Raw genomic sequence first — 27,879 nt, 5'->3', positions numbered from 1 at the left:
GCCCAGCAGGCAGCCGTAAATGACACTGACCAGGAAAAGGCCACACTGGGTCCCGAAATGGGCCGCAAACCCGTCACTCAGCCCCTTCGCCTCTTTCCTTCCTCCCTGCAGGGAAGAGCTGGAGGGCCCACCTTCCCCTCTGCTCGCCGGGCCTCCTCGGTCAGTCGTTTGCACAAAGGTGCGGAGACTGCCCCAGCGGGGCCCGCGTTGGAGCTGGGCCGGTCACGCGGCCAACCTGGCTCTCCAGCATCTTCCCAAGCGCCACCCCCGCCCCACCCCCGCCCAGCACCCTCCGTCCGGGGAATAGGAGCCGTGCGCGGGGAGGCTGGCTGGACCGAACTGGAAGTTTTCTGGTGTGAAATGCTTTCTAAAAAAGAGAGAACACAGCTGTGATCCTTGATCACATTCATTCATTTTATTCTTCGGGGGACTTGGAAGCCACCAAGCGTATCAAATCACGGCAAACGACTCCAGACTGTGCTGCGTTTCAAACTGCTGATGTGATAGAAACAGCAACGCTGTTCTAAAAATAATAATAAAAAAATCTTCTTGCAGTTCTGTTATTTCACATTCAAATTAACTTCCATCTTGGCTTTCATAGTTATCTCAAAAGCATCACTCTGCTTCCAAAGGGTGTTTTCTTGGCCTGTTTCATGGCAGTCAGTCCCCCCTTACTGGGGGCCACATACCCTGGGGACCCCTCAGTTCTCGTCCAGGAGCCACTGCCGGAGGCCTATAGAGTCTCGCCCCCTAGACCAGAGTTTCTCCGCCTGGGCGCCGTGACCCCGGGGCTCGGGGAACTCTGCTGGGGCCGTCCTGTCCTGGGCACTGAGGGTGCCTGGTGGCTCCGGCCTCCACCCACAGATGCCAGCGGCACCTCCACCCCGAGCTGGGACACCCACAATGTCTCCAGACACTGCCGATGTCCCCAGCGGGGAAGCACTGTGTGGACACACCCTTAGCCTCTGTGTCCAGGTCTCCCAGCTGTCCTGCTGCCCAGCTCGGGGTCTATTCAAGACAAGACAGAAACACTACTTTGCAGAGCTATGGATCGAAATACTGGGGCGCAAATTAATGTCAGGTGTCCTGTCGCCTCCGAGTCTGTAACTCAGCCCGTCTACTGATGTCCATGCAGGGCCACCTGCACCTGTCCTGGCTCCCTCAGCCACTTAGCAATTTCCATGGCTTTTCCCCACCGCTGTTAGGGCAATGGGGAGGTCGGGGCAAAAACAGGAGGTTGCCAGATTCAGCAGGCAGAGCGCCTCTGGTGGCCACAGCGGGCACTGCAGGTCCCAGGGGTGGGGGGTACCTTAGACCACCCTCCTCCCTCACTCAGCTACTGGCAGGGCCCTCGGCTCACCCCTCTCGGGAGGCTCGGATCCCTCCAAGGCCACTCCCCAGTGCTCCCCACCCTGGACACGGCGCCCCTGAGTCCTCCCGGCTGTCCTGCCTGCCAGGCTGTCCTCTGCCCCCCGAGCCTGGCTGGAGAGGTGCCAGTTCTCCCTGCAGGTGCTCCGCCCTCTGCCAGAGCTGCAGGAGGAAAGCAGGGGTCACCAAGTCAAAGCAAATTCACTCATCCTCAGTTGCTAGAACCTTCCAGAACAGGAATAATGCCCACAGCCTGTCTTATGGCACAAAATGCAGGCAGGGAAGACAAGAAATCAGCTCACCCGCGCTAAGCCCTGGGGACTGCTCGGCCAGGTGGTCTGGTTGGAATTCAAGGAGGATGTGTGGACACCAGACAGTGACCAGAGGTGCCCAGGTGAGTGGCACCCCCAGGTGGAGATGGCCACGTGGGAGAGGTGAGCCGGTGAGGGAGGGCGCAGAGGGGAACGAAGGGGCCTCCCCAGTGGGCAGGGAGAGAGCCTGGCTGGGGCTGCAAGAGCAGGGACACGTGTCTGGGCTCGTGCCCCGCCCGTCCCCGTATACACGGGGGACTCCAGGTGAGTCTCTGAGCCTCTGGCTTAACCTTTGTGGAGAGCAAGGTAAAATAAAAGCACATAAATTCATTTGACTGTTCAATTCCACTTCTAGGAAGTGGCCCTAAGAAAAAATCACGTATGCATAATTCATTCACATACAGGGACGTTCATTAGGACGCGTGCAGTTCTGACCAATGGAAAAGCCCACCAAATAGTACCTGCCTAAGTCCGAGAGACGGAGCTAGGACATTAGGACATGCCATTAAGCAGAAGACTGCGCAGCCTCTGAAATCAGTATCCTTGTAGGACACACCGTTGATAAAGAAAAAAAGGGCATCCAACAGTACGTTCAGAAAGACTGTTTTGTTTTACACACACACACACACACACACAGAGTATTTCACCAAAAGTCTGCAAGGACACACAAAAACGTTAACGGTGGCTGGCAGACTCACTTGGTGCTTTTCACAATCCACACAGACCTTTATTGTGCTGGGGAAGTGGCTGTGGGGAAGAAAGGAGCCAGCCCCTCCGCGGGGACCGGGAGAAGAGCCCCGGCCCTGCTCGGGCGGCTCTCACAACGCAGCCAAAGCGGCAAAAGATGCCTCGTGTTTCCTACAACACACAAAAGCAGGAAATACCTCGTTGTAAACACCCTGGCATTTTTGTGGATTTGCCTGAAAAACGATCAAGTTGTTACAGTGCCGGCAGCCACGGGGTCCCTGTTTATCTGCAGGAGGCCTCAGCTTCCCACTCTGGAGCCTGCCCGTTTGATCAGAGGGCAGCGAAGGCAGCTTTGACCTTGCCGGGCAGCTTTGACCTCGCCGCACCTTCCTGAGCGCCGCTGGGGGTGAGTGTCAGGGCCGGCCTGCGGTCTGCCTCATGGGGGCTGCTGGCGACTCAGTGAGCCACGTCACGGTTCCACACGCAACACAGAAGGCAGCACAGGGGGGACCCTTCCCGGGGGACCCCGGTGGGACTTCAGCAGGGAACTTCCACCACTACCGGCCGGTTTCCTAGCTGTTCCCGGCCTGGCCTAGCTCCCTGCTGGGAACAGCTTCAAGGTCTGTGTGTCCGGGGCTCCTGTGCCTTGCTATACAGTCTAGAGGAACTGCTGTGGGTAGAGATTATCTTGGTAGGGTTTTCCGATCAAAATCAGTGCCCACGAACAAAAGTCAGCATCTAGATTAGACGACTCTGTCCTATTTGGTTCCAGAGACCCTCAAACACAGGACATAGGCTGTCTTTTCTCCAAAGCAGACACCTAACGGCAGCCACACAGAAAAATGTCACACAGTTCCCGGACATCCACCCAGCCGTTCACGAACAAAACCTCCCCCTCTGTGCGCGAGGGGGTATGGCAGGGACGGGGCCGCCAGGGTGACGGACACATCACCCCCAACCCCGTCACGGGGCTTCCAGCCCGCCAGGGTGACAGACACATCACCCCCAACCCCGTCACGGGGCTTCCAGCCATAAAGGCGGCGCAGGCACCAGCAACATAACCGCACAAGCTGCCATTCAGTTCCCGGTAGCGGGTGCTCCATGGCTAGCACAGCCCCCCGGGCCCTGGCGAGTGCGTGGGGGAGACCCGTCCCCCGCACAGAAGGGTCAGGTTCCCTGAGGGGGTTAGAATCCAAGCTGAGACCAGAGGGAAAGAGGAGGTGGACAGGAAATGGCTGGGGACGAGGACGAGGAGGGGTGGGGAGAGGGAGGAGGGGCAGATGAGCACTTAATCTTCAGAAAGAGGGGCGACGGGGCAGCCAAAGCCTTCGAGTGAGAAGGAGCTTGATGAAAAATGGGAAATAATCTTTATTCATTGAACAGAAGTTCCGCATGGAGAACCGGCCCCCACCTGCTGCCGTCTGAGAGCCGCGGGCCCCGCCAGGCCGCCCGTGCCGCTGCTGGACGAGTCTAAGTACCGGAAGTTCCTTCCTTATGTCACAGCCCAGCACAAATTTGAGGTGTAGACAGTGAAGATGATGCATAGGTAGGTGACAGACAGACAGACGACAATGAATAGGTAAGTGCTGCAGAAATGACCTCCCTGTGGCTGTGACCTTGTGTCGTGGTGACTCTCAGCCGGGCAGACATACGGCACTCAGTGGAAGCACTGCTTGCTGGGGAACTAAGTACTCAGACCAAGGGCTCCATGTTCTGGGACCTAACGCACCCCGAGGACAGCACTTTGAGAACCTGGTGGAGACTGGCTGGCACCCCTCTCACGGCTCTCCCCAGCCCCGCTCCCTGGGCCCCCGACCCTGCATCCCCCACAGCTCCTTGAGCGTGTCTCAGGGGCACTGCAATCCAGCCGTCCCGTACTGAAGTCTGAGCGAGCCCCACCAGCCGCCTGCCCCCTGTCCTCCCCCCACCACCTCCAACCACCCAGGTGGTGGGACAGAAGGCTGGCGTCGGCCTCGACTCTTCCCCTAACACCTTCCCATAAAGGCATGGTCCTCCAGCAGGATGTGCCCTGCCCAGCTGCAAGGAGGGACAAGGCTACGACAGGTCCCCTGCACTGTGTGGCACGGCTTCGCTGCTCCAGACAGACCTCAAATCCACCCCCTCTCCCTCTCCGCTGACAGCCCCCGGCCCACGTCAGCACCCCCTGTCTGGCGACGGGCTTCCCTGGCCCCGCTGTCCACACAGCAGCCGCGGAGCATCCGTAAGTGCACGGCAGAGCACGTCTCTCGCTTTCGCTCAAACCCTTCCAAGACCTCGAGAATGAACCTGAGCCCCTGACCAGGCTCCGAGGCCCTGCGAGCCGGCCTCTACCTCGGCTCCTGCTTCGCACATGCTCACCCGGCCCCGCTCTCCGGCCACACCGCCCTATTCCGGTCCCTCCAACCCGCCCACTCCTGCAGCCCCAGCCCCTGTGCCTGCAACGCTCTTCCTCACAGGGTCTCTTCCTCCTCAGAGCTTGACTCAAAGGACAGCTCCCCAAAGAAGCCTTCGATGACCCCAAGTGGCCTTTGCTAATCCTCCCATCTAAATCAGGTCCCTGGGTTGTTTTATCTCAGGAGATCATTTCTTCAAAGCATCACACATTTCATAAGTAACCTATTCGTGTGACCCTCCCGTGACTGTCTCGCTGGGCTGTAAGCAGCCCGAGGGCAGGGGCTATACTTATCCTGCTCCCCACGGAGACCCCAGGACTGAAACCAGCACCTAGCACGTAGCAGTTGCTCAATAAAGACTGGCTGATAGCAGCTTTATTCATAATTGCCAGAATGTGGAAGCTACCAAGATGTTCCGCAGTGGGTGAATGGAAAAGAGATAAACTGTGGTCCACCCAGACAATGGACTCTTACTCGACACTAAAAAGAACGAGCCTTCAAGCCATTAAACACATGGAGGAGCCGGGCGCAGGGCTGTGCACCTGCGGTCCCAGCTACTCAGGGGGCTGAGCCGGGGGGATCGCTGGAGCCCAGGAGTTCAAAGCTGCCGTGCACCACGATCACCCCGGTGCAAACAGCCACTGCACTCGTGACGGGCCACACAGCGAGACCCCGGTCTCTAAATAAATAAATACATACATGAGATATGGAGGAAACGTAAATGCATGTTATGAAGTGAAAGAAGCCAAGCTGAAAAGGCCACACGCTATATGGTTCCAAGTATACGACATTCTGGAAAAAGCAAAACCATGGAGACAGGAAAAAGATGGGCGGTTGCCGGGGGCTGGGAGAGAGGAGTGAGCAGCGGACCACAGGACTGTCAGGGCAGGGCACACACTGTGCGGGACGCTGCAGGGGCGGATGCACCCTGTATATTTGTCCAAGCCCACCAAGCGTAACCCCTGTATAGACCAGGACTGTGGACGATGGCAACAGTGTCACCAAGTGTACCCACTGTCCCACTCTGGGGGGGATGTCATAGTGGGAAAGCCGTGCGCATGGGGGTGGGGGGTACATGGGAACTCTCTGCACCTTTTGCCCAATATTGCTGTGAATCTAAAACTGCTCTAAAAAAGTAAAGCCTTTTTAAAAATAATTAAAATAAATTGATTTATGCATACACACAAAGATTAATACTAACAGATACTGAAAGGATGAATGAACCGCTCTTTTTCAGATATCACGCCTTTCTTTCCTTTTTTTCTTTCTTTTGATGGAAGCCAAAAAGGCCGTTAGTTCATCACTGGGTTCCCTGACACAGGCCTAAAGGGCAAACTTCACAGTTTTTTAGCGAAAAAGCGGCCATGGGCTTTTCGACGTAGTTGCTCAGGCAACAAAGTTGACATTTTCTTAATGCACAGTATTTTACCGATGCTAAGGTTGACATTGCTGAAATCAAGGGATGCTTTATAACTGAAAGTATGTGAGAGCGGAATTGGCAATAGTTTTGGGTTTTTTAGAAGCACATAAGATGATGATGATGTGCCTCGCAATTGATGTGCTCGCAGATCAAATGAAAGACGGTCTGTGGACAGGTCGGGCCGAGTCGCATGCTCAGCTGGTTTGGGGCCCCCGGCTCCACCCAGGCTGGACAGCTTGCAAGCACCGCACGCGTGTCTCACAAGCTAAAAATCGACCCCCACACTCCTAGGTGCCAGCTGGGTCCCCAGCAGCCCGGAGGAGATACCGCCTGGCAGGACGACACACGTTCACAGATCCGTCCCATCTCCACCCCCAACCCCAGCTCAAAATGACCTTTCCCAAACTCCCTATCGGTCAAACTCTCTCTTCAAAAGGCCGTTTTCAGAAACTGCCTCCCCACAGGGCTTTCTCTGGTTCTCCACTATGGTGCGCACCTCCTCAACACGCATTTCCTCCCACCTTTTGTTGCAAGGTTGCTCTACTTTCACCTCCCCTGCCAGACTCAGAACTCCCTGAGGTCAAGGGACATTCTCCTTCACCTTCACATCCCCCTGTACCCCGCAGGGATCCGCAGAGTCCCTGGCAGGTCACAGATATTCAATATGTTTGTTAAGTTCATACAAACATCCCTCCGTCTACAGCAATTTGTCCAGAGAATCTTCCTGTACCACACAATCAATTCCAGATTAAATTGCCAAAGACTGGAAACCTGAAAGGGGAAAAAAGTCTAATAATTGATTTCAGAAAACAAGTAGAATTCTAAATCTCTTAAAACATAACTTTGAATTCCATTAAAATATGCAAGGCTTACTAATTACTCTGCAAATACTAATTTCAGAGAATGTCCACATACTGCGTAATTCCTAAACATTGTGGTCTGAATTTGCACCTGATTACCTCATGCTCAAATGATAAAAGACTAAAACAGAACAACGGCACTGGGGAAACGTCCCCTTCCTAACTGGGCCATTCTAGCGGCAGAGACCCTTTCATGCAGGTAACCCATTCAAACTTTCACTTTTTATATAAATTAGAAATGCTTACATATCACCCAGAAAGGTACCAAAATAAATAACACACACACACACACACACACACACACCCAGAAGAGTCTATGACTCCATCCTCCAGTCTAGAGGACTGATGTCATCCCTGGCTGGAGAGAACAGAGAAAATCAGCCAGTACAACAGTGTCAGTGACCAACGCAAGGACAGGATACAACAGTGTCAGTGACCAACGCAAGGACAGGATACAGCCCGGAGTAGGGAGGTACCAGGGGCCACAGGAGACGGAAATGCACCCAGGCTGGCTTGGCAGAAGCCACAAGGGGAACAGCTGAGAGCTAAATGCTTCTTTCTCCCCCAGAGTAGCTGGTAGGATCCTAACCTAAAACCCAAGCAGGGACCTGGGAGGAGCAGATGAGAGGTCTGAACCTGGTTCACACCAGCTGAGAAACTGGAAGTGTGAAGACCTAGCGTCATCTATCACCCAGGCCCCAGAGAGCCCGTCAGAGAGGAGTGTCCTTGCAGATGGTTCTGCTGGTGTGCAGTGGTCAGCTGGAAAACAAGGAACAAGTGGGTGGGGGTGGGGAGGTGACTGGCTGTGGCCTTTGTACCCTGGGCACAAACTAGCAGCAGAAATAAATCCTGGTGCCTCCCAATCCATTCGGCTCTGTTTACCAAGTGCTTACTCTTTGCAAAGCAATAGCGTCTGGGGAGGGGACAGGAAGGTGAAAGAACTCAAAGAAGTGTCACAAGACGCCTGCCCATCTGAGGGTAGGCTCCGGGCGTCAGGGTTGGATGCCATGCCTCTGTTCATTGTAAATTGCCCATAGAATCTGAACTCTCTCCTTTGGCTCAAACCTTGAGCCATATCCCTGGAGATTAAACCCTCTACCCCAAAGAAGCAGCTAGAAAGTCACATAAGGCAAGAACGTCCCCCCAGATGTGAGTGTTACCGCAGGGGACCAGCAAAGGCAATGACAATGGAAAACGGAACAGTGATCACCTCAAGAAATTTGCACTTGAGAAATCCCCACCATGCTCAAGGTCTCTGGTGTCTCCGTCAACAGAGAGAAGACACGCTGTCACCATCTGTCAAGCTGGCCAGGTGTTGACAAACAACAGGAACAATACCCTGCACTGGCCCCATCCACGTCTCCCGCGGGCTGAGGCTCACTCCTGTGCTCCAAGCACGTGCCCGGCGGCCGCCCTGCCTTCACTCCACACAGCCCACGGAACTGCGTCGCGGGCACAGCAGTGTCCAACAGTGAGGTGATGGTATATAAGTTACGTAAATAACCAAAGATTTCATCCCTATTCCCAATATACACCTACACTGGAATAAAATATCTGCATTTAAATTCTTTTGCTTTTTCTAATTTCAAAACATTTAAATCTATCAATTTTCTGTTGACTTTAAAGTAGTTGAATGGGTTGAAACTGCAGCTTCAGTCGCAAGCAAACGGGTGCAACGGTGTTTTCAAAGCATTCACGTTCCTGCTCCGTGTTCTGGACGGAGGACGCCTTGTCTGTTCTCTCAGGAGTCCCGGTGTCTCTTAGCGGAGCCTCCTTCCTTGTGACTACACGGCCTTCGCCTTGCTGTCTGCACGGACACCCCCCCGCGTCTCCTTGGCCTCGTCCTCTGGCCTTACCGCAGATCTACCCACTCAAGTCGGGAACTCCCCTACCGCCCAACGCTGCTTTCTTCCCTCCCCGTTCCAAGCCACTGCCACTAAGTCTGGCCTCCCCAGCACCAGCCTCATTTCATCCTGGCCTCCCTGCCTCCACTCTTGTTCCCTCCCTTCTATGTTTCCTGGGCATGGCTCACAAATGAACCTTCCAGAAAAAGTGATCACTGGCTTCTTTGTTCAGTCCCCTTGAGGGCGGCCTCTCCATGTGGGGGAGAAAGTCCACGCTCCCCAGCCTGTCCTTCAGAGCCTGCCAAGGCCTGGCCATGTCCAAGACCCGCTGCCGCCTCTTTCATCCCTGCGGCCCCCGCCACTCCGGGCCCTCTGCCTGTGCTTGGGGCTAGTCCAGCGTCACTCCTGCCGCATCCTTCTCAGCCCTGGCTCTGCACACTCACACCTTCCGGCACTTGGAGGTGCAGCCAAAACGCCCATCTCCAAAGCCTTCCCTGACACCGTACACGGCAGGGGTCCTGGGCTCCTGACTCTCTGGTGACACTTTACTTTCGGGCATCCTTCCTCGCCCGACCTGTACCCACCACCGACACTGACCTCTCTCTGCTGGGCATTTCCTGAGTGCTGACCTGTGACTCTCCCTGTACCCTCCACAGGGACCTAGCAACCCACCGTGCCCACCAAAACGTGTGCCCGCCTAGGTGCCCACCTTCTCCTCCGACACCCTGCACCGTCTTGCACATCAGGTACGAAGCTTCCCCGACTAGAACTTCCCTGCACCAGTGCCCGGACAGGTTGGCCCTGCCCTGGGCCAAGAACTCTTTCCACTTTGGACTCTTTCGGAGGGAGCACAGTTGTCACAGCCGGCACTCTGCAGTCTTGGCGGCCCCACAAGGCAGGGGATGGGACTTGGCAGGGCCTGGCGCTCCCGATACATGGTTACAGGTGAGTTCGTGCCCAGCTACATGATTACAGGTGGGTTCCTGCCCAGGATGGCGAGGACACACGGCAGCCAGCTGCGAAGGCCACGGAGGGCCGAGAGCCTGGCGCGTAGGGGACAATCCTGGGGTCCGCCCTGCTGAGTCCGGGCTCCAAACTTTCCCTGGGACAGTGACAGCGACAGCGGCACCCACGCCCGCAGGGACTGGCCAACCCCTGATGCACAAAAGCCGGACCGGAAGAGAAAAATGCGTGGGCTGGGGAAGGCAAAAGCGGTTATTTTCAGAACGGGGCCCCCGGGCCGGCCTGGGACTCCCGGGGACGTGGGGCCAGGGTCCGCCGGGCCCGCCGGGCGGAGATGGGCTGGGGACGGCGCGGCTGGTGCTGATGCTGAGGCTGCCGCGCGGTGACAGCCGCTCCCCGCCCCGCCCGGCTGCGCGCCCCGGACCCGCCCTGAGCCCCGGGCCTGGGCCCCGGCCCGGTCCAGTCCGGCCCCGCAGGGCCTGCGGCTGCGGCCGGCTCCGCACCGGCCCGGCGGCTACTCACCCGGAGCGCTGACGGCCGCCGGCGTTGCCATCTTGCCGGGAGGCTGCGGGGCGGGACGCAGGGCGCGGGGCGGGCGCTAACCGGGACGGCGCAGGCCCGGGCGCCGCCGCCACACAAAGGACGGGCGGGCGGTGCTCCCCGCGCTCCGGCTCCCGCCTCCGCTCCCGCCGCGCGCCCGCCTTTCCCCGCCCCTCCCCCTCCCCTCCCCTCCCCCTCCCGCCGCCTCCTCCCGGTGCGGCCTTTGTCGCGCGGCGGGGACGGCGGCTGCCCGGTCCGACCGTAGCACCGCGAGACTTGGGGCTGGGGCGGCGGGACCCCCAGGTCGGGGGCTGCGGGCGGGCAGGTGCTCGGGCGCCCAGGCCGGACGTGGCCGCACCCTCCGCCCCGCACCGGGGCCGGGACGCATCCCGGGGCGCAGTGCCCAGGCCGGCCGGGCGGGGGGCGGGCCTGGGGACGGCGCGAACAAAGGCGCGCGGTGCGGGGCACCCCGCTCGGCAGGGCCAGGCCGGGCTCCCGGGCGGGCTGGGGAGCGGGGGGCGCACAGACACCCGCGGGCCGGCACCTCCAGGCCGCCGCGCTCGGCTTCAGGGCCGCGCCGGTCACGCCAGGGACACGCCGGGGCGGCCCGGGAACCGCGCGTGGATCGGCGTTGAGCGGGCGCTCGGCCTGCCGCGGTCACTGTCGCTGCTGATCAGCTGGGGTCATCGCGAGAGCCTTATTTGCATCGCCACACTGTAGCTTAAAAGATTTCTTAAATGGCTTTCTCTGCGCATCCTGGTGAAGTGACACCGTGGAGTACTTGGGGGGTCGTTTCCCGCCAGGCACGGGGGTCCCCGCGAGGGATCGCAGCCCCCGGAAGGAGACACCGCCACCACGGGTGCTCTGCACGGGCTGGAGGGACAAGTAAACGCATCCCCGGTGCGAGCCGAGACCAGCAAGATGGCCCTACGCACACGTGTGCAGGAACTCTGTCTTACACCCCCCGGGAATCATTTGCCGGTAGGGAAATAATGCTTGGGACTCGTATTCAGATAAACACTGTCTCTGAGAAGGAGTTGTCCCTACTGGCCTAACGGTTTATCACTTCCGCAAATGTTGAATGTCTGCTGCGTGCGAGGCACAGAACCAGGTGTGGGGCTCACGGGGAAGGAAAGCCGCAGAGCTCTGCCCTCCAAGGGCTTCCAGTCCGGGGTAGGCTGGGCTGGAGGAAGACAAGATGTCTGCACCGAGAAGCACACGGCTCTCGGGGGCTCGGGGCAGACCCTGGAAATGGGCATCTCCAGCCTGTGGCCACTGCTGAATGCACGAGGGCGGGGAGAAGGGGGGTGATCAGAAAATAAAAGTTCAGTAGGATTTGGAAAGGTGGAAGGAGAAGGCATTTCAGGTGAAAAATAAAGCAGGTATCCCTCCAGCCAGAAGATAGGCCAGACCCAGGTAGAGATAATGGGGAGGGGGAGGTGTGTCAACGGGGATATCAGCTGGGACCCCCATATCAACGGAGACTGCCCCTGAGCTCCCCAACATGGAGCCATGTGAGAACTCATCTCTCTTCTACGTGCCCCAAAAGGCAGCACACTCCAGCATCCCCTCAGTTCATGCCAAACATGTGCCCGAGTCAAGGTTTCTTAAGGTAAGTCCAAGAGGAGGCTCCCCTCCCTCGCTCCACGGCAAACGGCGAAACTCCGTCTCAGGTGAGACCCCTGCTGCCAGTCTCCCTTCCCGGCCCTGCTGCCCACAGGCGCTCCTGTCTCTGGTGGCCTTTGCGTACACAGCACCCAGTACCACTGTCCCCGTGCCACTGCCCCCATGCCACTGTCCCCCCGTGCCACTGCCCCCGTGCCACTGTCCCCCCGTGCCACTGCCCCCCGTGCCACTGTCCCCCCGTGCCACTGCCCCCCGTGCCACTGTCCCCCATGCCACTGTCCCCATGCCACTGTCCCCCTGTGTCACTGCCCCCATGCCACTGCCCCCGTGCCACTGTCCCCATGCCACTGTCCCCCTGTGCCACTGTCCCCATGCCACTGCGCCCAGGCCACTGCACCCAGGCCACTGCACCCAGGCCACTGTCCCTGGGCCACTGTCCCCACGTGCCACTGTCCCCATGCCACTGTCCCCGTGCCACTGTCCCCGTGCCATGAGGCTCTTTCCATCTCCCACTTCCACACCCAGCAGAAGCGAGCAGGTTCCTCTCCTTGGTGTTCACATACCAGTTACCCTTTCAGCCACTACATGTGGCTCATTGTATCCCCAAATATATTTCTAATATTCTCCCTAAAAAAAAAAATGGTAGTGAACATGACTCTTCCACACACACCAAACCACACACACCTGTGGACGCGTTCCACTGTCTTCCCACGCTATTGTCTCTGCCCATTTTCCTGCTTGTTCTGCGCAAACTCCGCCAATACTGGATCTGGCATGTGCCTCCTTCCTCTTGCACTTGTCCATCGCCATAAAAACAGGCAGCACAGACAACTGCTAGAGGTTGGGACACTCTCCACAGTGTGTTTGGGCTCTGTCATTCTGTGGTTTTAAGTAAGTAATGAATATGTTTGGATTTTTACAAAGGAAACATTTCATCTTCTCCCCAAGTCACTGCGCCTCAGAGGTAGACAGGACCTTTGCAGTCACCTAAATCTGCCCCCGGGGTTTGCAGATGAGGACACTGAGGCTTTGGGCGGCAAAGGAACGTTCCCAAGGTCACATAGCTCCATAGCCGACTTGGACTCAGGCTGCCCGGGATGCTGGGATTTGGTGGCTAGGAAGGGGGAGGGGCGTGGGAAAGGACAGAGAAATGGGTGACTCACCTTCTCTCTTTTGTCTTTTGGCATTAAATAGGTTAAGTGCCCAGAAACACTGATTGTGGACGAAACCCCCCACGCTCTTAAGTAAACAGTCTGAAAGGGAGCGGTTAGTCATTGCTGAATACTGAGCGCGTTTACACAACACAGTGGGCTCGTGCTAATTATGGGAGTTAGTAGACTGTGACCAGTTAACACGGGCTCAGAAACTCCACTCAACCTTTAAACAACCTAGAACTCCTTTAAATTCCAAAGGATGCTGTTGAATTTGAAGCTGAGATTTGCATTTTTTAAAAAAAAATTCAGACAGACAGACCCACTAGGGCCCACAGCACATGACTCTGGGCACAGCACTCTGGAAGTGACCGGGGTCGGCCACGGCTGGTAAACACCACGGCCCAGGGGCCCACGGCCTCTCTCTGTTTTGTTTTTTTAACTTGGTGGGAGAGAACGGTCACCCCAGCTCTGCTTCATGTCCCTTGGAGTCCTAACGCTAGAGACAAAGGACTGCCACTGTGTAGTATTTAATGATCGGGGCATTTTAAATCATCTCTTACCTTCACTTCAAGACAGCAAGAGACCACGAATGCAAGCCCGGCCTCCCACGGGAGTCGAGGGCACACGGTGGGGTGGGCTGCCACGTGTCTAGCCACAGGCTCCTCCTGCCACATGTCTCCTCTCAACACTTCCTCCCTCCTCCATCTCTCTGGCTTCTTTCTCTCTGCTGGAGAGCAAGGCTTGGGGGCCTGGTACCCCCACTCCTGCCTCCTTCTCTTTGATTCTACACAGGCCTTACCGCAGGGCTCTGCGGCCCCGGCCCTCTCTCTACGCCTCAAATGCCACGTTGCTTCAGCCTGAGAGGTGGCACCTGGGTTGACTGAGTGGGCTGGGGATGGTGAGAATCCTTCTCCCTGGCGATGTCTGTCTCCCAGGAGTTGTTCTGCTGGAGGAACCCTGTGTCCTACAGCCTGAGCTTTGCCAGGGGTTGGAACCGCGCGCCTGTCCTGGCCCTTCTGCGGGTTCTCTGCCTTCTCAGTTGCTGGTGGCATTGGAGTGGCCTTCTCCACCCTACGGGCAGTGACAATGCAGCAGTTCAGACGCTGAGCTGCTCACACAGCATCGACTTGGAAGCCAGACAGTCCCCTGTTCGAGTCTCAGCAAACCCACACACCTGCTGTGGGCGCCAACCCTCCATGCCTCGGTTTCCTCATCCATGAACTAGTGATAGTATAGTGCTGACCTCACAGGGGCTTCCTGAGAACCGAGTTGACATTTGTGAAATGCCGGAACGCGTTTGGCACGTGGTTGGTAGGGGTACTTGTCCACGTCACTATCAGAGAGGTGAGTTCACCGCCAAGGGCGAAACGGGGCAAATGGGAAAAACAGCCACTGACAACTCGACAGTTTGGGAAATGGTGGAACGACGACTCTCTGTGTCCACAGCTAGACCAGAAAAAACTTCACAGCTGCAAATACTTGACTGTTAAACAGGAATGAATGAAAATAAGTGAACTTGGCATTTAGCTCCAAAATCTTAGGGCCAATTGATAAGGATCCACTACTTTGTACCTGACCAGTCCCCAACTCAAATCAGCTCAAAGTAGCCAGTGAGCCGGGAGGATGCTGAGGACGCCGGTCACCCGAGGAAAGCACGGGAGGGCGGGATGCAGCGGGGCTTCAGGAAAACCGGAAGCAGGTGCCGGAACTGCACCAGGACTCCCCTCTCCTCCTCGTGTGTTGTCCTCCCCCACTGCACCCCGCCTTCCTCCACGTGGGGAAGAGCATCGCTGCTGACAGGTGGAACGGAGACTACCTGGGGCTCCCAGAGTCAGAAAGCGGCTCCCTCCCTTCCCCCACCGTGGGGAAGGAATGACCCCTCAGGGACGGTGGGGTAGCCCTGGCTGGGGTCGCATGCTGACCCCTAGACCCGCCACGCCCAGGGGACCTTGACTGTCCCAGCCCGGGAGAAGAGACCAGATCACGTGGGAACAAAGCATCTCCTGGGGAACCCCGAGGCTGGAGCCACAGAGAAGCAGAGTCCAAAATGACGGGGACGCTGTTCCCGGAGAGGGGCGGACAGGCTGGGAGCGTTTCCACACATACCTGCCACAGAGTGGGGGGAAATTACAGCGGGAGGAAAATGCACACAGGCAAATGCAGAAACTGATTTGGCAACACCAAAAGAAACATTTATAAATCAGTCCAAGGACTGAGGCTTTGGAAAGAACTTCCATGTCTCTGGTTCTACCTTCCTGTCATTTTTTATCTCTTGATACTGGCTCCCAGCCCCCCCACCAATAATTATGCTCCAGTAAAATTCAGCCACTTGTCATTTTCCGCACACACCGTGATGTTTTCTGTGTCCAAAATGCCCGTCTGCCCAATGAACTTCTCATTCATCGGTGACCGTGTGCTAATCACCTCCTCTCTTCCAGAAGGTACGTGCAGGACTCCTTCTGCGATGGGCCCCCACATCCCCGCTTCCCTTATTCTAGCATGTCTCACTGCACAGGGATTGGTTGGTCTTTTGTTTGTTTGTTTGTTTTGGGGACAGAGTCTCATTCTGTCACCTGGGCTGGAGTGCAGTGGTGTCAGCCCAGCTCACAGCAACCTCAAACTCCGGGCTCAAGCGATCCTCCTGCCTCGGCCTCCCCAGTAGCTGGGACTACAGGTGTGCACCACCATGACCAGCTAATTTTTCTAGTTTTAGTAGAGACAGGGTCTTGCTCTTGCTCAGGCTGGTCTCGAACTGCCGACCTCAGGCGATCCTCCCTCCTCGGCCTCCCAGAGTGCCTAGGGATTGGTTTAAACAAAAAGTTTATTTATTTCATTAAGCTGTGAACTACTACTTTCATCTTTTTTCCCTTTCCCCAGCACCCAGCTGACAGCCTGGCCCACATGCAGCACTGTGATATTTATGGAGTGAGTGGCTGGGTGTCTCATCAGACATCAACGAACACGGCACCAGCAGGTCCCCACCCTCTGACTCTCCCACCACGGGACACACGGAGCCCAGTGCTGTGACCCTCTCAGCAGTCACACATTCCAGGGAACGCCAGCATCTCTCCATCTTTTATCTCTTCTTGGCTGGGTTTTTATTTTTAATTTCCTGCTACAATTCTGATTCTTATGAAAAGCTACATCAATTACTTTTGGAGAACAAGAGAGAAACGAGTATGAAAAAGGTGGTTGTGCTCAGTACTTACCGCCCTACTCAGAGTCCGTCCTCACACCGCCCTGCGGCGAGAAAGACCCAGTGGCACCATTGCCAGTGGTGACTATAACGACTCCACTACGTGCCCCACCCGCTGACTCTCAGGTCTTTCTAATTCCATTATTTCACTGGCTCAGGCACTTCTGATTTGGTCTTATCAGTGAAGAAGCGCCGCATATGTGAAATGATTTGGATTTTACAGCTAACCACTTTCCTGTCGTGTGAATCCATTTTAGAAAACCACCCTCACAGATGGGAACAATCTTTTTCAGCATAATGCAATTCTATGGCCGTTTCAGCAGGTAATGCTAAATATGTGCATCTGATCTTTTGTTTTGTTGTATATAAAGAGATATTTTTGCTTTAAAATGCCGAGTGAATTAATGGGGTTGGTTAATGATTAATCTCTCTTTCCAAGCGGTATTGAACATTCCGTCGGTGTCCACACTGGTTGCCCTGATACAACAGAGCTTGACCAAGTTCATTATCCAACCGACTGGGCTGGGACTGCTCAGTCATTAGCATGCAAATTACCACAGACAAAGGACAGGTGACAAGGACTTCCCTTCCTGTAGGTCACACCGTCAGGGGAAATGAAGCATGTTTCTGTGTAAGAAAATTTGTTTGGCGAACACTCAGTCCAACTCATTGAGGGGTTCGATTTTAGTCTTTTCAATGTCTGGCTATTTTAAACACAGAGTCACAGAAGGTTCGAGTGAACTTTAAAAACCAGGCAGTACATAATTTAGAGGTAAACCTGGGAAACTTTCTGGTCCTCCCTGCTCATGGCAGGTGTGAGGACAGTAAGTGCTTGAGGTGGAGCAGGCAGGTGGGAGCTGCGGCTGGAGGGACGGAGAGGTGCCCACCTCACCCCACTGCCGTGCCTCGAGGGCAGCAGACACCCCCCACCTGCCGGGGACTCTGGCTCTCACAGGGTGGCCATGCCCAGGCATCTCGGGGGTCCTCGAGGAATCTGAATGTCCCACAGATCTGTCTGGGTCGCCTCTGACCGCCCTGTCCTCTGCCTCCCTGCCACGGCCGTCCTGGCGCTGCTCCCGGCGTCCCGACCGTGGCAACAGGAAACCGAAGTCTGGATACTGGAAATCAACACAAAAGAGAGAAAATTGTTTGAGGCAGGAGTTGACGTAAAAGGTCTTTCTTGGGTCAAAAGCCAAAAATAAATAAATAAATAAATAAATAATAACACAAACCTTCCCCAAACACAAAGAACAGAGCTAGGAGGGAGGGATGAGCAGGCTTTTTACAATTAATAACATGTCAGCGGTGAGACTGTTTTTTATAAAATAAAGTAAAAGGAATACTGAGGAACTAATGGAGTGCTGAGAAGTAATGAAAATCCCTGACAACAGGACGGCAGCTACGCCACCAAGACGCAGCCACGCGGTGGGACCCAGAAAGCAGCAGGCCTTCACGCTCTGCAGGGACTGAGGTGACAAATGACACTGGGTTTCTGGAAAGGCAGAAAGAAAGAAGGGAATGAACGCCGTGGTCACACCTGTATCGTGACAATGACGAAAAGTCAGCAAGGGAACTGAGATGCTACCGTTGGTCCAAAATGAGTTTAATACTCTGTATGTACTTTTAATTTCCTTCGAAGTGGTTTGTTTTCTCAATTATTCATTTTTTTAATTTTGAAATAATTCCAGACTTACAATAGAGTGATAAAAATAGCAGAAAGAACGACCACGTCTTTCACCCCAACTGTTAGCACTTCAGCATGTTCGCTCCTCTGTCCCTCTTCCTCTATGTCCATTTTATTTTTTTCTGAGCCATTTGAGGATAACTGGGTACGTTATCGCCACCTCTGCTAAGCACTGTGTGTATTTCCTGAGAACATGGACTCTTTCTTATAGAGCCACATTGTAATTATCAAATCAAGAAATAGTCATTGATGGAATTACCTAAGCTGCACATCTTACTCATTTTTCCCCCCAGTTATCTGAAATTTTCCTTTACGGAAAAAAAGAATTCCGGTTCAGGGTGAAATCGAGGATCACATGTTGCCTTTAGTTGTCCTGACACTTTACGGCTCTTTTCTCTGTTTTAATCTAGGAATGTTTCTACTTTAAAAAAAATAATAGACATGATTTTTAGAGCAGTTTTAGGTTCACAACAAAATGGAGCAAAAAGTACAAAGTGCCCACGTACCCCCCACCCCCCACGCACCCCCTACCTCGGACACCCCCCCAGAGTGGTACAGGTGTTACAACCCCCAAACCTGCACTGACATCACCGTCCCCAAAGTCCACACTGCACGTGAGGGCTCACTCTCGCTGTTGCACGTTCTGTGAGTTTGCACGAGGGCCTAGTGACAAGTGTCCACTATGACAATGTCATAGGAAGAGTCTGCCCTGAAGATTCTCTGTGCTCTGCCTGTTCATCTTCCCTCCCCACCAACCCCTGTAACCACCGCTACTTGTATCTCTCCGTACTTTCCCTTTCCCACCTTGTCGTGTAGCTGGAACCATACGGCACACAGACTTGTTAAATTGTCTTTTTTCACTTAGTAACAAGCATTTTATTTTCCTCCATTTCCACGCCTCCTTTCCACGCCCGCTGAATACCCCACTGCCGGGATGCGCCGCAGTTTGTTATTTGTCCCCTCACCTATGAAGGACGTCCGCCGCTCTCAAGTTATGAATAAAGCTGCCATAAACGTCTGTGTGCAGGTTTTTGTGTGGATGTAAATTTTCAACTCACCTGGACAAGCACCAAGGAGTGCGACAATGACAAGAGTACGTTCCGTCTTGTGAGAAACTGTCAACGGCCTTCCACAGCGGCCGCTCCCACCAGCAGTGAGCGAGGGTTCCGGGTGCTGCCAGTGTTTGGATTTCAGCCATTCTATTTTTTTTTTTCTTGGTAGGTGTGTGGTGGTGAAATAGTTCTATTTTTTATGGCATAATAATCCTTGTCCATGGATCCTACCCGTGGCCCCACAGCCAGACTGGCCGCAGCAACGACGTGGCCACAGTGAAGACTCTTTGCTGGCAGGGTGACCTCAGTTAACCCGACTAATGAGACTCACTGAACCTTGACTGCAAGCTGGGGCCCAGCACACCCCAACCACCTACAGAATGTCGAGTAAACTTTGGTCTCAATTTTCCATTTATTTGAGACCAAACAGACACACATTCCCCAAATACCCTAACGGAAGCCTGGGTGTAATTACCTTAATTATTCAACAATTTGCGTGTGCACCGCCAACCCAAAACGCTCGGACAGCGCTGCTAGTAGCTGTCGTTTACCGCAGGCTCACCGAGTGCCAGGCACTGTCCCCGCACAGTTTTCACAACGACCCTGGGGGAAAATGCACTGTCGTATTTCAGGGATTCTAGGATGCGCGTCTCTGAAATTGGGAGGTGGCATACGGTGGGTGGTTTCCCAGTCATTGTCACATGGCACAGTTGCTATTCTCCTGCATGCTCGGCTTAGACTAAACACCTTTCCACAGCCTTTCTAGTAAGATCCAGGAAGTTCAGCATCCAGACTTGCAGAATGCCCTGGGGACAGCAGCGGAGCCCCTGAGAAATTCTGTGTCAGCCGCACTCCTGCCGGGCCAAGGGGACGATACTGGAAGGAAAACACTGACACTGACTCTCGGGTGAAAGTGACTCGGAAGAACAACTCTGTGATCCAGTGTTAGGAACAGCCTGTCTGATGGATGCGTAAGAGTGTCCTATGACAAAAACCCTACGTCTAAATAAACCTAAAAAGCGCTCTTTCAATAACACGAAATTAACACTTTAAGTATTAACAAAGTATCATGTGATAGTTTAATGTGCAAATTGAAACAACTGACTCTTTCTGTCTCTTTTAAGAAACACGCATGATCTCAGACAAGACCCCGCCCCGGGCCTTTTTCTAGAGTTTCAGAATGAAAATCGGCGGCAGAATCCACATGCAGAGTAATGAAATGTCTGTATAAATCGAGTTGGAAAGAAAATGGAGCAAGCTACAAATTCAAGTTAAAGGCGGCCTTGGGTGAAACACACAAGCAGAATATTCTCAGCTTTGCTCCCCAGTGTCCCCCAGAACACGCTGCCCCCCCGAGAAGCGTGCTCACTCCGTCTCAGCTCTGACAGTGGCAGCAGGGAAGCCGCACAGCCCAACGCTCGTCTGTATTTGCTTTTTGCGCCTCATAAATGTGTTCAATTGTTCAGATTAAATTGTATCTAATGCAGCTCAACCCAAAGACAGCATCTCCTGCCCTCCCGGGGCATTTGCCCTGCTTGTTCCAGACCACATCCGAGGAAAACATACTTCTCGCAGCATTTCCTCATTTTGCTGGAAGCAGAACGTGCAGTCAAGGACACCAAACTTAATTAGCGCATTAACATAATCACATCAAGCAGAGACACAGAACTTGACAATGGGAAATTGGGTAAATCAACGCAAATGGTTTCAGCCCTGTGCTTTATAATTAGGCAAAAAAAAAAAAAAAAGAGGATGGTTTAAATGCTGCCTGATGCATTTACTGTGGTTGTTGCTAATTTGTGAGGTTGGAATTGTTGACACCAGAGGACTCAAATTTATCCTCATATTTAAATGAGGCAAAAGTTTAAGCACACACATTTTTCTATTTAGAGGCTTCTTTTTGACCTTCGGTGCTAAATATAGATGCTCTTCTGCTTTCAAAAGCATTTGCCAAAGCTACAATGCCATTGTGAGAGGTTTTGCAAATGAAAACGGGCAGCCATAGCAATTTCAAGAGTTCAGAACCCACAAGACATAAAGTGGACAAAAGAAACTGGTGGAGGTATTTTAGGCTTGGCCTTTTATTTTGCAGGGGACTTTTTCTAGGAATTTGCACGGATTCACCACCCTCAGCCCTTCCCTCCACCACTGGAGGTGGTCTGCAATTATAGGTCATTTTCATAGCAGAGGCAGAAAATCTGATGCATCAGATGCTAGTTTTGTGACATTCCAGGTGACAAGTAAAAGAACACATGGAGGGCAGGCACTAGAGTAGTTACAGTGATGGGCGTTGGGTTCACACAACCCTGCACCTGCTGCTTCTTGCTGTGCAACCCTCCACAGTCTGCTCCACCTCTCTGAGCCCCAGTTTCTTCAGACGCAAACTGGGAATAATGACACCTATTTCATTGCCTTATTCTGGAAACCAGTTGAGACAATGCAGGCAGCACCGTGCCTGGCACATGGCTAACGACTCAGTAGGTGTCAATTTAGCCAAACAGGAGTGGCGCGGCCACTGTGGGGTGAGGCCGTGAGTGGCTGGTTGAAAATGTCTGGGGGTCGGGGTCGCTGAGTCGTTCTGCGCAGCCGGAGCCTGGGGGGGACCACAGCCCTGCCCACGCACAGCGCAGCGGGCAAAGCGCGGGACAGTCTCATCCCGGCTTCGGCTCTGCACTGCTGGCCTCGGTTCCCTCCCGGCGCCCAGCCCCGTCCTGTGCTCGTTCTCGTGGCCGCTGTCTGCCCGTCCCTTGCGCTTCCTCCCACTCCGGTCTGGGGTTCCGTCGCGTTCCCACGCGGGCCGCGGCTTTCCTTCCATGCTCAGCCCATGCCCATGTCTCCCATGAACTCTCTTCCCGACCAGGAGCCGAGCCTTTGCCCTCTGACCTCCCGTGGCAGGTCATCTGCGCCACTCGGCAGGGACCGTCGTGTTCTGCCATCGCCACAGCGACCTGCATGACTTGAGTGGCTCGTCTCACTGCACTGCGAGTTTCTGGGCAGCAGAGCCCACGTCCCCCACGTCCCCGCTGTGTCCAGCCTAGTGCCTTGCACAACAGGGTTGTCTTGCCCAAGTCCTGACTCACTTTCCCTGAAAACTTCCCCGCGTCTACAAGTCCTGGGCGTGGGGCCCCAGCTGATTGGATCCGGGGAGGCACACTTAGATGCTTGGTGGCAGCCGCCTTCTGCCCTGTCCCTGGAGAGGCAGAGGACAGAGGGAGAAAGACAAGAATGAGACAGACACACGGGGGAACGGAGGCGGGGAGAGAGGACGGCCGTTGTCTCTGAGGGTTTCCGGCTGTGGCACTCAGACCTCGGAATTCCACAAAGCCTCCTGAGTCCACCCTGCTTGCACCAAAGAGTTATCGCTGAGACAAGCCCTCGCTCCACAAAGCTCGGACTCTCACTGTGAGACACGTGACTGCATATCACGTTAGGCCAGCCGGGGCCGCCTCCGTCTCTGTGCCATTGTAGGAACCGTTCTTTCTGCTCGCACGGCACAAGCTCGTGTTTGAACTTGGTGGGGTCCTCTGTGCACTGTGGGGAGTCAACTGTCTGTGGGGCTGCAGACCCCAGCCCCCGAGAGTGCTGGGGAGCCGGACTCCTGCTCCTCCCCCGCCAGCTCCGGCAAAGCAAAAAGAGGGCAGTTGAGATGCTGCCCGGCGCTGGCTGTGGCTGTTCCTAACAGAAGCGGCTTTCACTGGTGCACGGCTCCCAGGACGCCTGTGGCATGCAGAAGCCTCCTTGTCTCCCCGCCCGCGAGTGCTCAGGGAGCAGCCGCCACACGCGGAGGACGGCAAGGACGAGGGCCCACGGCAGGGGAGGGTGCTGTTCTGCAGACAGCGCTGGGAGGTGGTCGCAGGGCACACCCCACTCCGCTAGTCTACGTTCTTGGACTTGAATTCTCAAGTGCCGTCTTCCCGCCAACATCTTGCTAGCGGTAACCAGAGACAGTTAGCAACAGCTTGGCAGTATTTAATGCATGTTATTGATAATAAAAAAAAAACTTATTATCACGGATGTAGAGCAAGAGACCACACTGTAGAGGAGAAAAATATCATGTTGACATTTTTCTGAATGGGGCACAGCAAAGGCCTTCTGCCTTTTGTAGGCCGAATGTTAAGTTTTCCAGCATCATTCGGGACGGATGCTACAAGACAGTCTGACTTTGAACAAACATATCCACCGTGATGGATTCATCACGTGTTATTTATTGAGGGGGATCATACCGCTCATTGGGGAACTCGGGGGCGAAATCTCGAAACAAGTGCCTCCCTGTTGAGCGCTGGCCAGGCTCCTGGAACTGCATGTTCCTTCCGGACGTCATGGCTACACTCCCGGTCACCCAGAAAGGGGGGTTCACGTACTGCCCCTTTGCCTTTGGGGAAACCGAGGCTCCTAAAGCGAAGACGCTGGTGACAGTCCCGAGCTGGGTTCCTGCGCAGACTGATGTCACGGTCCAGCCCTTCGCGGCTTTTAGGCCAGTGAGCAGAGGAGGATGCCATTTGGCACAAACCTTCTGAGTTGCCATGTCCCTTACGGTCTCCGTGGTCCAGTCAGGGCTTCTTCTTATAAACAGATCAGTGATGTAAGGGCTTCACCAAGGCTGCGGGGAGCAGCTGCCGGGCACCCCCGACACCCACTAAGGCAGGCAGTGCTGAGCCTCACGCTCCAACAGCGGCTCAGCCGACTGCACCCGTGTTCTGCCCGTGTTGGCGCAGTAATATTGCTACACGTCAAATGAGACACCCTGGGTCCGCTTGGTACATGTTCCCGCCATGCTACCTCGAAACAGAAATTTTAGCAGAAGACGATTCCCCCATAAATCTGCGTGAATGTACGACTCTACCGTCCAGGTGTGCCGCTGTGTAGCTCACAGTCTCTCCCGCTCTGGCCCCAGGAATCCTGCCCGCCACGGAGAGATGCAGGCGGAAGGTGACCGCGGCCTTTGCAAACAAGTCTGAGGAAAGGACACCAGGCCACAGGCCCTTGGAAGTGGGTCCCAGGAGGAGAATTTATCACTTTAAAGTTAATTTTGAAGACCAAGGTCCACTTCCTCTTTGCATTTCTCGAGAAGAGGGCTCCTGTCTTGGTGAGGAGTGGCAGGGCTGTCCCTCTGAGAGGGGCTCGGGCCACAGCGCGAGGCTCAGCGTGGTCGTGCTCCACCTCTGCTGACATTCATGCTACGAGCCCCGAGGAAGACACGGAGAAGTTCTGGAAACGTCCAGTCCTTTGGGTCCCCGTGGCTCAGAGGACAGGGAACTGGAATCAGCTTTGGAAAACCTGGATTCAGGCCTGGGCCTGACGTTGAAAGACTGAATGTCCTTGGAAAAGTCACGCCGGTTCCCTGAGCCTGGTTCCCTTCTCCACAGGACGGGGTGAGTCATCGCCAGCAGGTTACTCACAGCAAGTAAATGACGGAATTTAAACGACAGCCTTCCCAGCGGGGGCAGGTAAGTGGGCGGCTCCCCTGACCTCTGAGCTCAGACGGCACTTGTCACTCAGTGTCCACTTCCCGTCCCTCAGCCGTGACCACGTTTGCCTGTCTCCCTCCGGAGCGTGAGTTATTGTGAGCAGAAAAGGCAGATCTCTCACTCCTGCTTTTCCAGGACACAGAACCTTGGATAAAGGCCGACCCTCCAGGTGATTGTTCAATGGACGCGTCCGTCAGTAAGTGGGCAGGTGGGCGGATGTCGTGGATTCCGCCGTGGCACAGTGTCGGGCGGTACGTGGGCGTCTCCGTGGTCTGGCAGCACTCACTCCACTCCCCCCACCTGGGACCACCAGGCCTGCCAGTCCTCCACGTGGTCGGAGACTTCATGCCGAGCCGTTGGCTTGGACATCCTGCACCCCACTTCCCTCCCTGCTCTGACCCAGCGGCTCGTTTTTAGACTCGCTGTCTGGGTTCACAGGTGGGACCCAGCCCCCACTACCACCACCCAGCCCGACGGTTCTCAAAGTCACACAAGCCTGGGATCCCTGGAAGGCACGTTGTTAATAAAACAGATTTCTGGGCCTCACTCCCAGAGTCTCTGATTCAGCAGGTTGGGGGGAGCCTGAGAATCCACATTTCTAACAAGCCCCCGGGTGACATTGACGCTGCTGGTCTGGAGACCCCCTGGGGGAACTGCCAGGCCAGGCTGTGATCGCTCCTCCCCGTACAGGGCGTCCCCATGCGGGAACGTGGGGGCAGAGGGCAGGTGCCTCTGTGACGCCCTTGGGCGCAGCCACCAGAACACAGAGGGAGGGAAGGGAGGCTGGGCGGTTTGGGATCCAAAAGATTGAGCTGGATCCTTTGGATCATCAGATTTCAAGCCGCTGGAGCCCAAGAGCTTGGCAGCTGGTGGGGGCTGGTGAACTTCATTCAACAACCGGCCACCGCGGGTGTCAGGGGGCTGGGCTGGCACCCGGGTTTGCAGCATTTACCAGTTTCTGTGGTTTGAACACACCGTGGCCGATTTCCAGCAACCGACGTGATGTCAACCGGCTCGCGAATCCTGGAAACATGGCCAGGGGTCTCACATGCAGCGTGAGCCGATGCTGGCACCTTGCTGGTCGGCACCCGCCTGCCGGATCCTTCTCTGCTCCCCGCCAGCCCTGGTCTCAGGGACGGCCCCTCTTCCTTTTATTCCTCCTTTCTTTCTTATGGATTTCTTGCAATGCCCAGCCCCAGACCCCTCCGCCATCCTTGTCTGCACCAGCACTCGGTCCCCTGCCCCGTCCTCCCTGGGTTCTCAGTGCTGGGTCTGGCCTGGCCTGGGCCCTCTTGGCCCTGGCTCGCTGCTGCTACTTGGTGAAAACGTGGCTCTGCTCCCACCTCTCCACGCCCTGGCGGCCCCCGCGTTTCCCGGCTCGGCGCCCCCATGCCCCGTGGCTCCAGCCTGCGGGAGAAGCGGGCGTGGTCAGAAGGGACCGGAACCAGCACAGGTGCTTCCCATGTTTTACTCGGGAATGACACTTGGCAGGTCCCCTCCTCACTGTTCCCGATTCAAAGGGAGAGGTTGGCCACGGGAGACGTTCGCTGTCGGAAAATGCTGAGGTTTTGCACAAGAAGCGGGAGCGGGGCTGACCGATGTGTCAGGAAGCTCATGGTTTCCCCTTCTTCACTGCCGTGCCGGCCGATGAAAACATGCACCCCGACCCGAGGGGGCAAAGGAGGGGAGAACGGGGTTTGTGCTTCTGGGTCATGAGGACAAGCTGCCAAAGGGTGGTTAAGCTTTCCGCGTTAGGACATAATAAAATCCCCTTTGCTGCTGGTTTCCATGGCTGTCCGGCGAGAGGGACAATCATTTACGGGGACACAAAGGCAGTTTCAGAGCGTGGCAGGAGGGAGGCCGTATTCCTTCTACTACTGGCCCCGGGAGGCTTGGTGCCACGGGCCCACTCGGGTCTGGCGGGTGCGGTGGGAGCGTCTCCTTCCACGTCCCGAGCAGGCTGAGCTCCTTCCTAAGTAGCAAGCGAAGCCCCCGATCTTGGGCGAGACCCAGGTCCTCCCGCTGCGCTCACTGCCTTGGAGACGATGCGGGGGAGACGCTCTCGTGGGCTCCAGGTCTCGGCAAACCCTTCCGTGCAGGGGTCTCGGCCGCAGGGAACATCCCTCAGCTCTTCCCACGTCCCTCTTGGCCGCCATCACGGGGAGCGGGTCGGTGCGGGCCCCCGGTGAGGGCGCGAGAGCCGTGGCAGAGACCAGCGGGGGGCCAGGTGGCCGTGTGGGGTCACGGAGCAGGCCGTGAGTCGGGGAGTCTAAGTTCAAGCCCCATCTGTGCCTTCCGCCGGGGTCTGCGTCTCTAATAGTTGCCGCCTTGATCCAACCGGCGTCTCCAATCATCGGATGGTGACAGCGTTTACCTTCTTCCCCCTGCCACATTCATGAATCACGTCCTCTCACCTCGAGGGACAACTGACCCTCAGACTGCGATTCCCTGACCTCTCTGTGCCTCAGTTTCCTGACGTGTAAGATGGGTCTCACAGGAGTAAGTGCCGCGGTGTGTCAGGGGACTAGGCAGTTAATCTGTGAAAGCATCTCAGCTGGGCCCCGGCACGGCGTCCCATCTCCAGCCACCTGCATAACGTCCTCACTGATGCCTAAGGGGACCTTACCTTTACCCCGGCCAAACAGGACCCCCGATTCCCCAAACCTGCCCCTCCCCAGCTGCTCCTCTTACCCGTGAGTGGCCCCGCCGTTCACCCAGCCGCTGTGCCCAGAACCTCTGCCCCTCTTGTGCTCACACCCCACGTCCAATCCACCGGCAACTGGGCCTCTCCTGCCGTGGCCCTGTCCAAGCCGGCAGCGCTTGTCACCCGGACTGTGCGTCACTCCCGGCCACTCTCCTCACCTCCGTCCTTAGCCCCTCCGCGGCTGCCAGAGGGACACTTTCCCACCATGAGCCGGGCCGTGGGGCTCTGCCCCAGCCTTCCCTGCTCCCCCAGCACGCGCACGGCAGAGTCCAGCGTCCTCGCCAAGGCTGAAGCCCCACGTCTCTGTCCCCTGGCGGCCTGTCCTGCCGCATGCCCTCGCTCTCGCCACGTCTGCTCTGCCCAGCCTGGCCCCTGCCCTGGTGCGGGGGCGTCTTGCCATCTCCTCGCCCTCGCGCCCCCCGTTCTGCTGCTGGGATGCGCCTTCTCCCGATGCCTGCACGTCCCTGCCTCCCTTCCTTACGGCTTTGCGCCCTGGACACCTGCCTTGACTGGCACGCTGGCCCCTCTCTGCCTTCGTTTCCTCACAGTTGCTTCTCCCTCCGACACAGCCACGTGCCTAGTTACGTCTCGTGCACCGGACTGCAAGTG

At 55.9% G+C, this 27,879-nt stretch overlaps 1 protein-coding gene and 1 long non-coding RNA gene across 15 annotated transcripts in view; one reads left to right on the top strand and one right to left on the bottom strand.

The window, feature by feature from the left end:
* The window catches only part of ARNT2 (aryl hydrocarbon receptor nuclear translocator 2), a 226,548-nt gene that overhangs the window by 150,477 nt on the left and 48,192 nt on the right, over positions 1–27,879 (bottom strand). For 11 of the 14 annotated variants that reach the window (XM_045561392.1, XM_045561395.1, XM_045561388.1 and 8 more), the window contains exon 1: positions 10,369–10,400. The exons of the other annotated variants lie outside the window; for them this stretch is intronic. In XM_045561392.1, coding sequence (XP_045417348.1) covers positions 10,369–10,399 — 31 coding nt within the window. In that variant the 5' untranslated portion in view covers position 10,400. Of the gene's footprint in view, positions 1–10,368; positions 10,401–27,879 lie in introns of those variants that run through there. 14 annotated transcript variants of the gene reach the window in all.
* On the top strand, positions 1,600–4,182 carry LOC123644939. The gene is made up of 3 exons (XR_006737307.1): positions 1,600–1,762; positions 2,659–2,772; positions 3,750–4,182. It is a non-coding gene; the product is annotated as an uncharacterized LOC123644939 (long non-coding RNA).

Source organism: Lemur catta, chromosome 9 (assembly GCF_020740605.2).
Source record: "Lemur catta isolate mLemCat1 chromosome 9, mLemCat1.pri, whole genome shotgun sequence".
In the NCBI taxonomy this organism is placed as follows: domain Eukaryota; kingdom Metazoa; phylum Chordata; class Mammalia; order Primates; family Lemuridae; genus Lemur; species Lemur catta.
The sequence above is the reverse complement of the archived record's forward strand: the minus strand, read 5'-3'. Positions and strand labels throughout refer to the sequence as shown.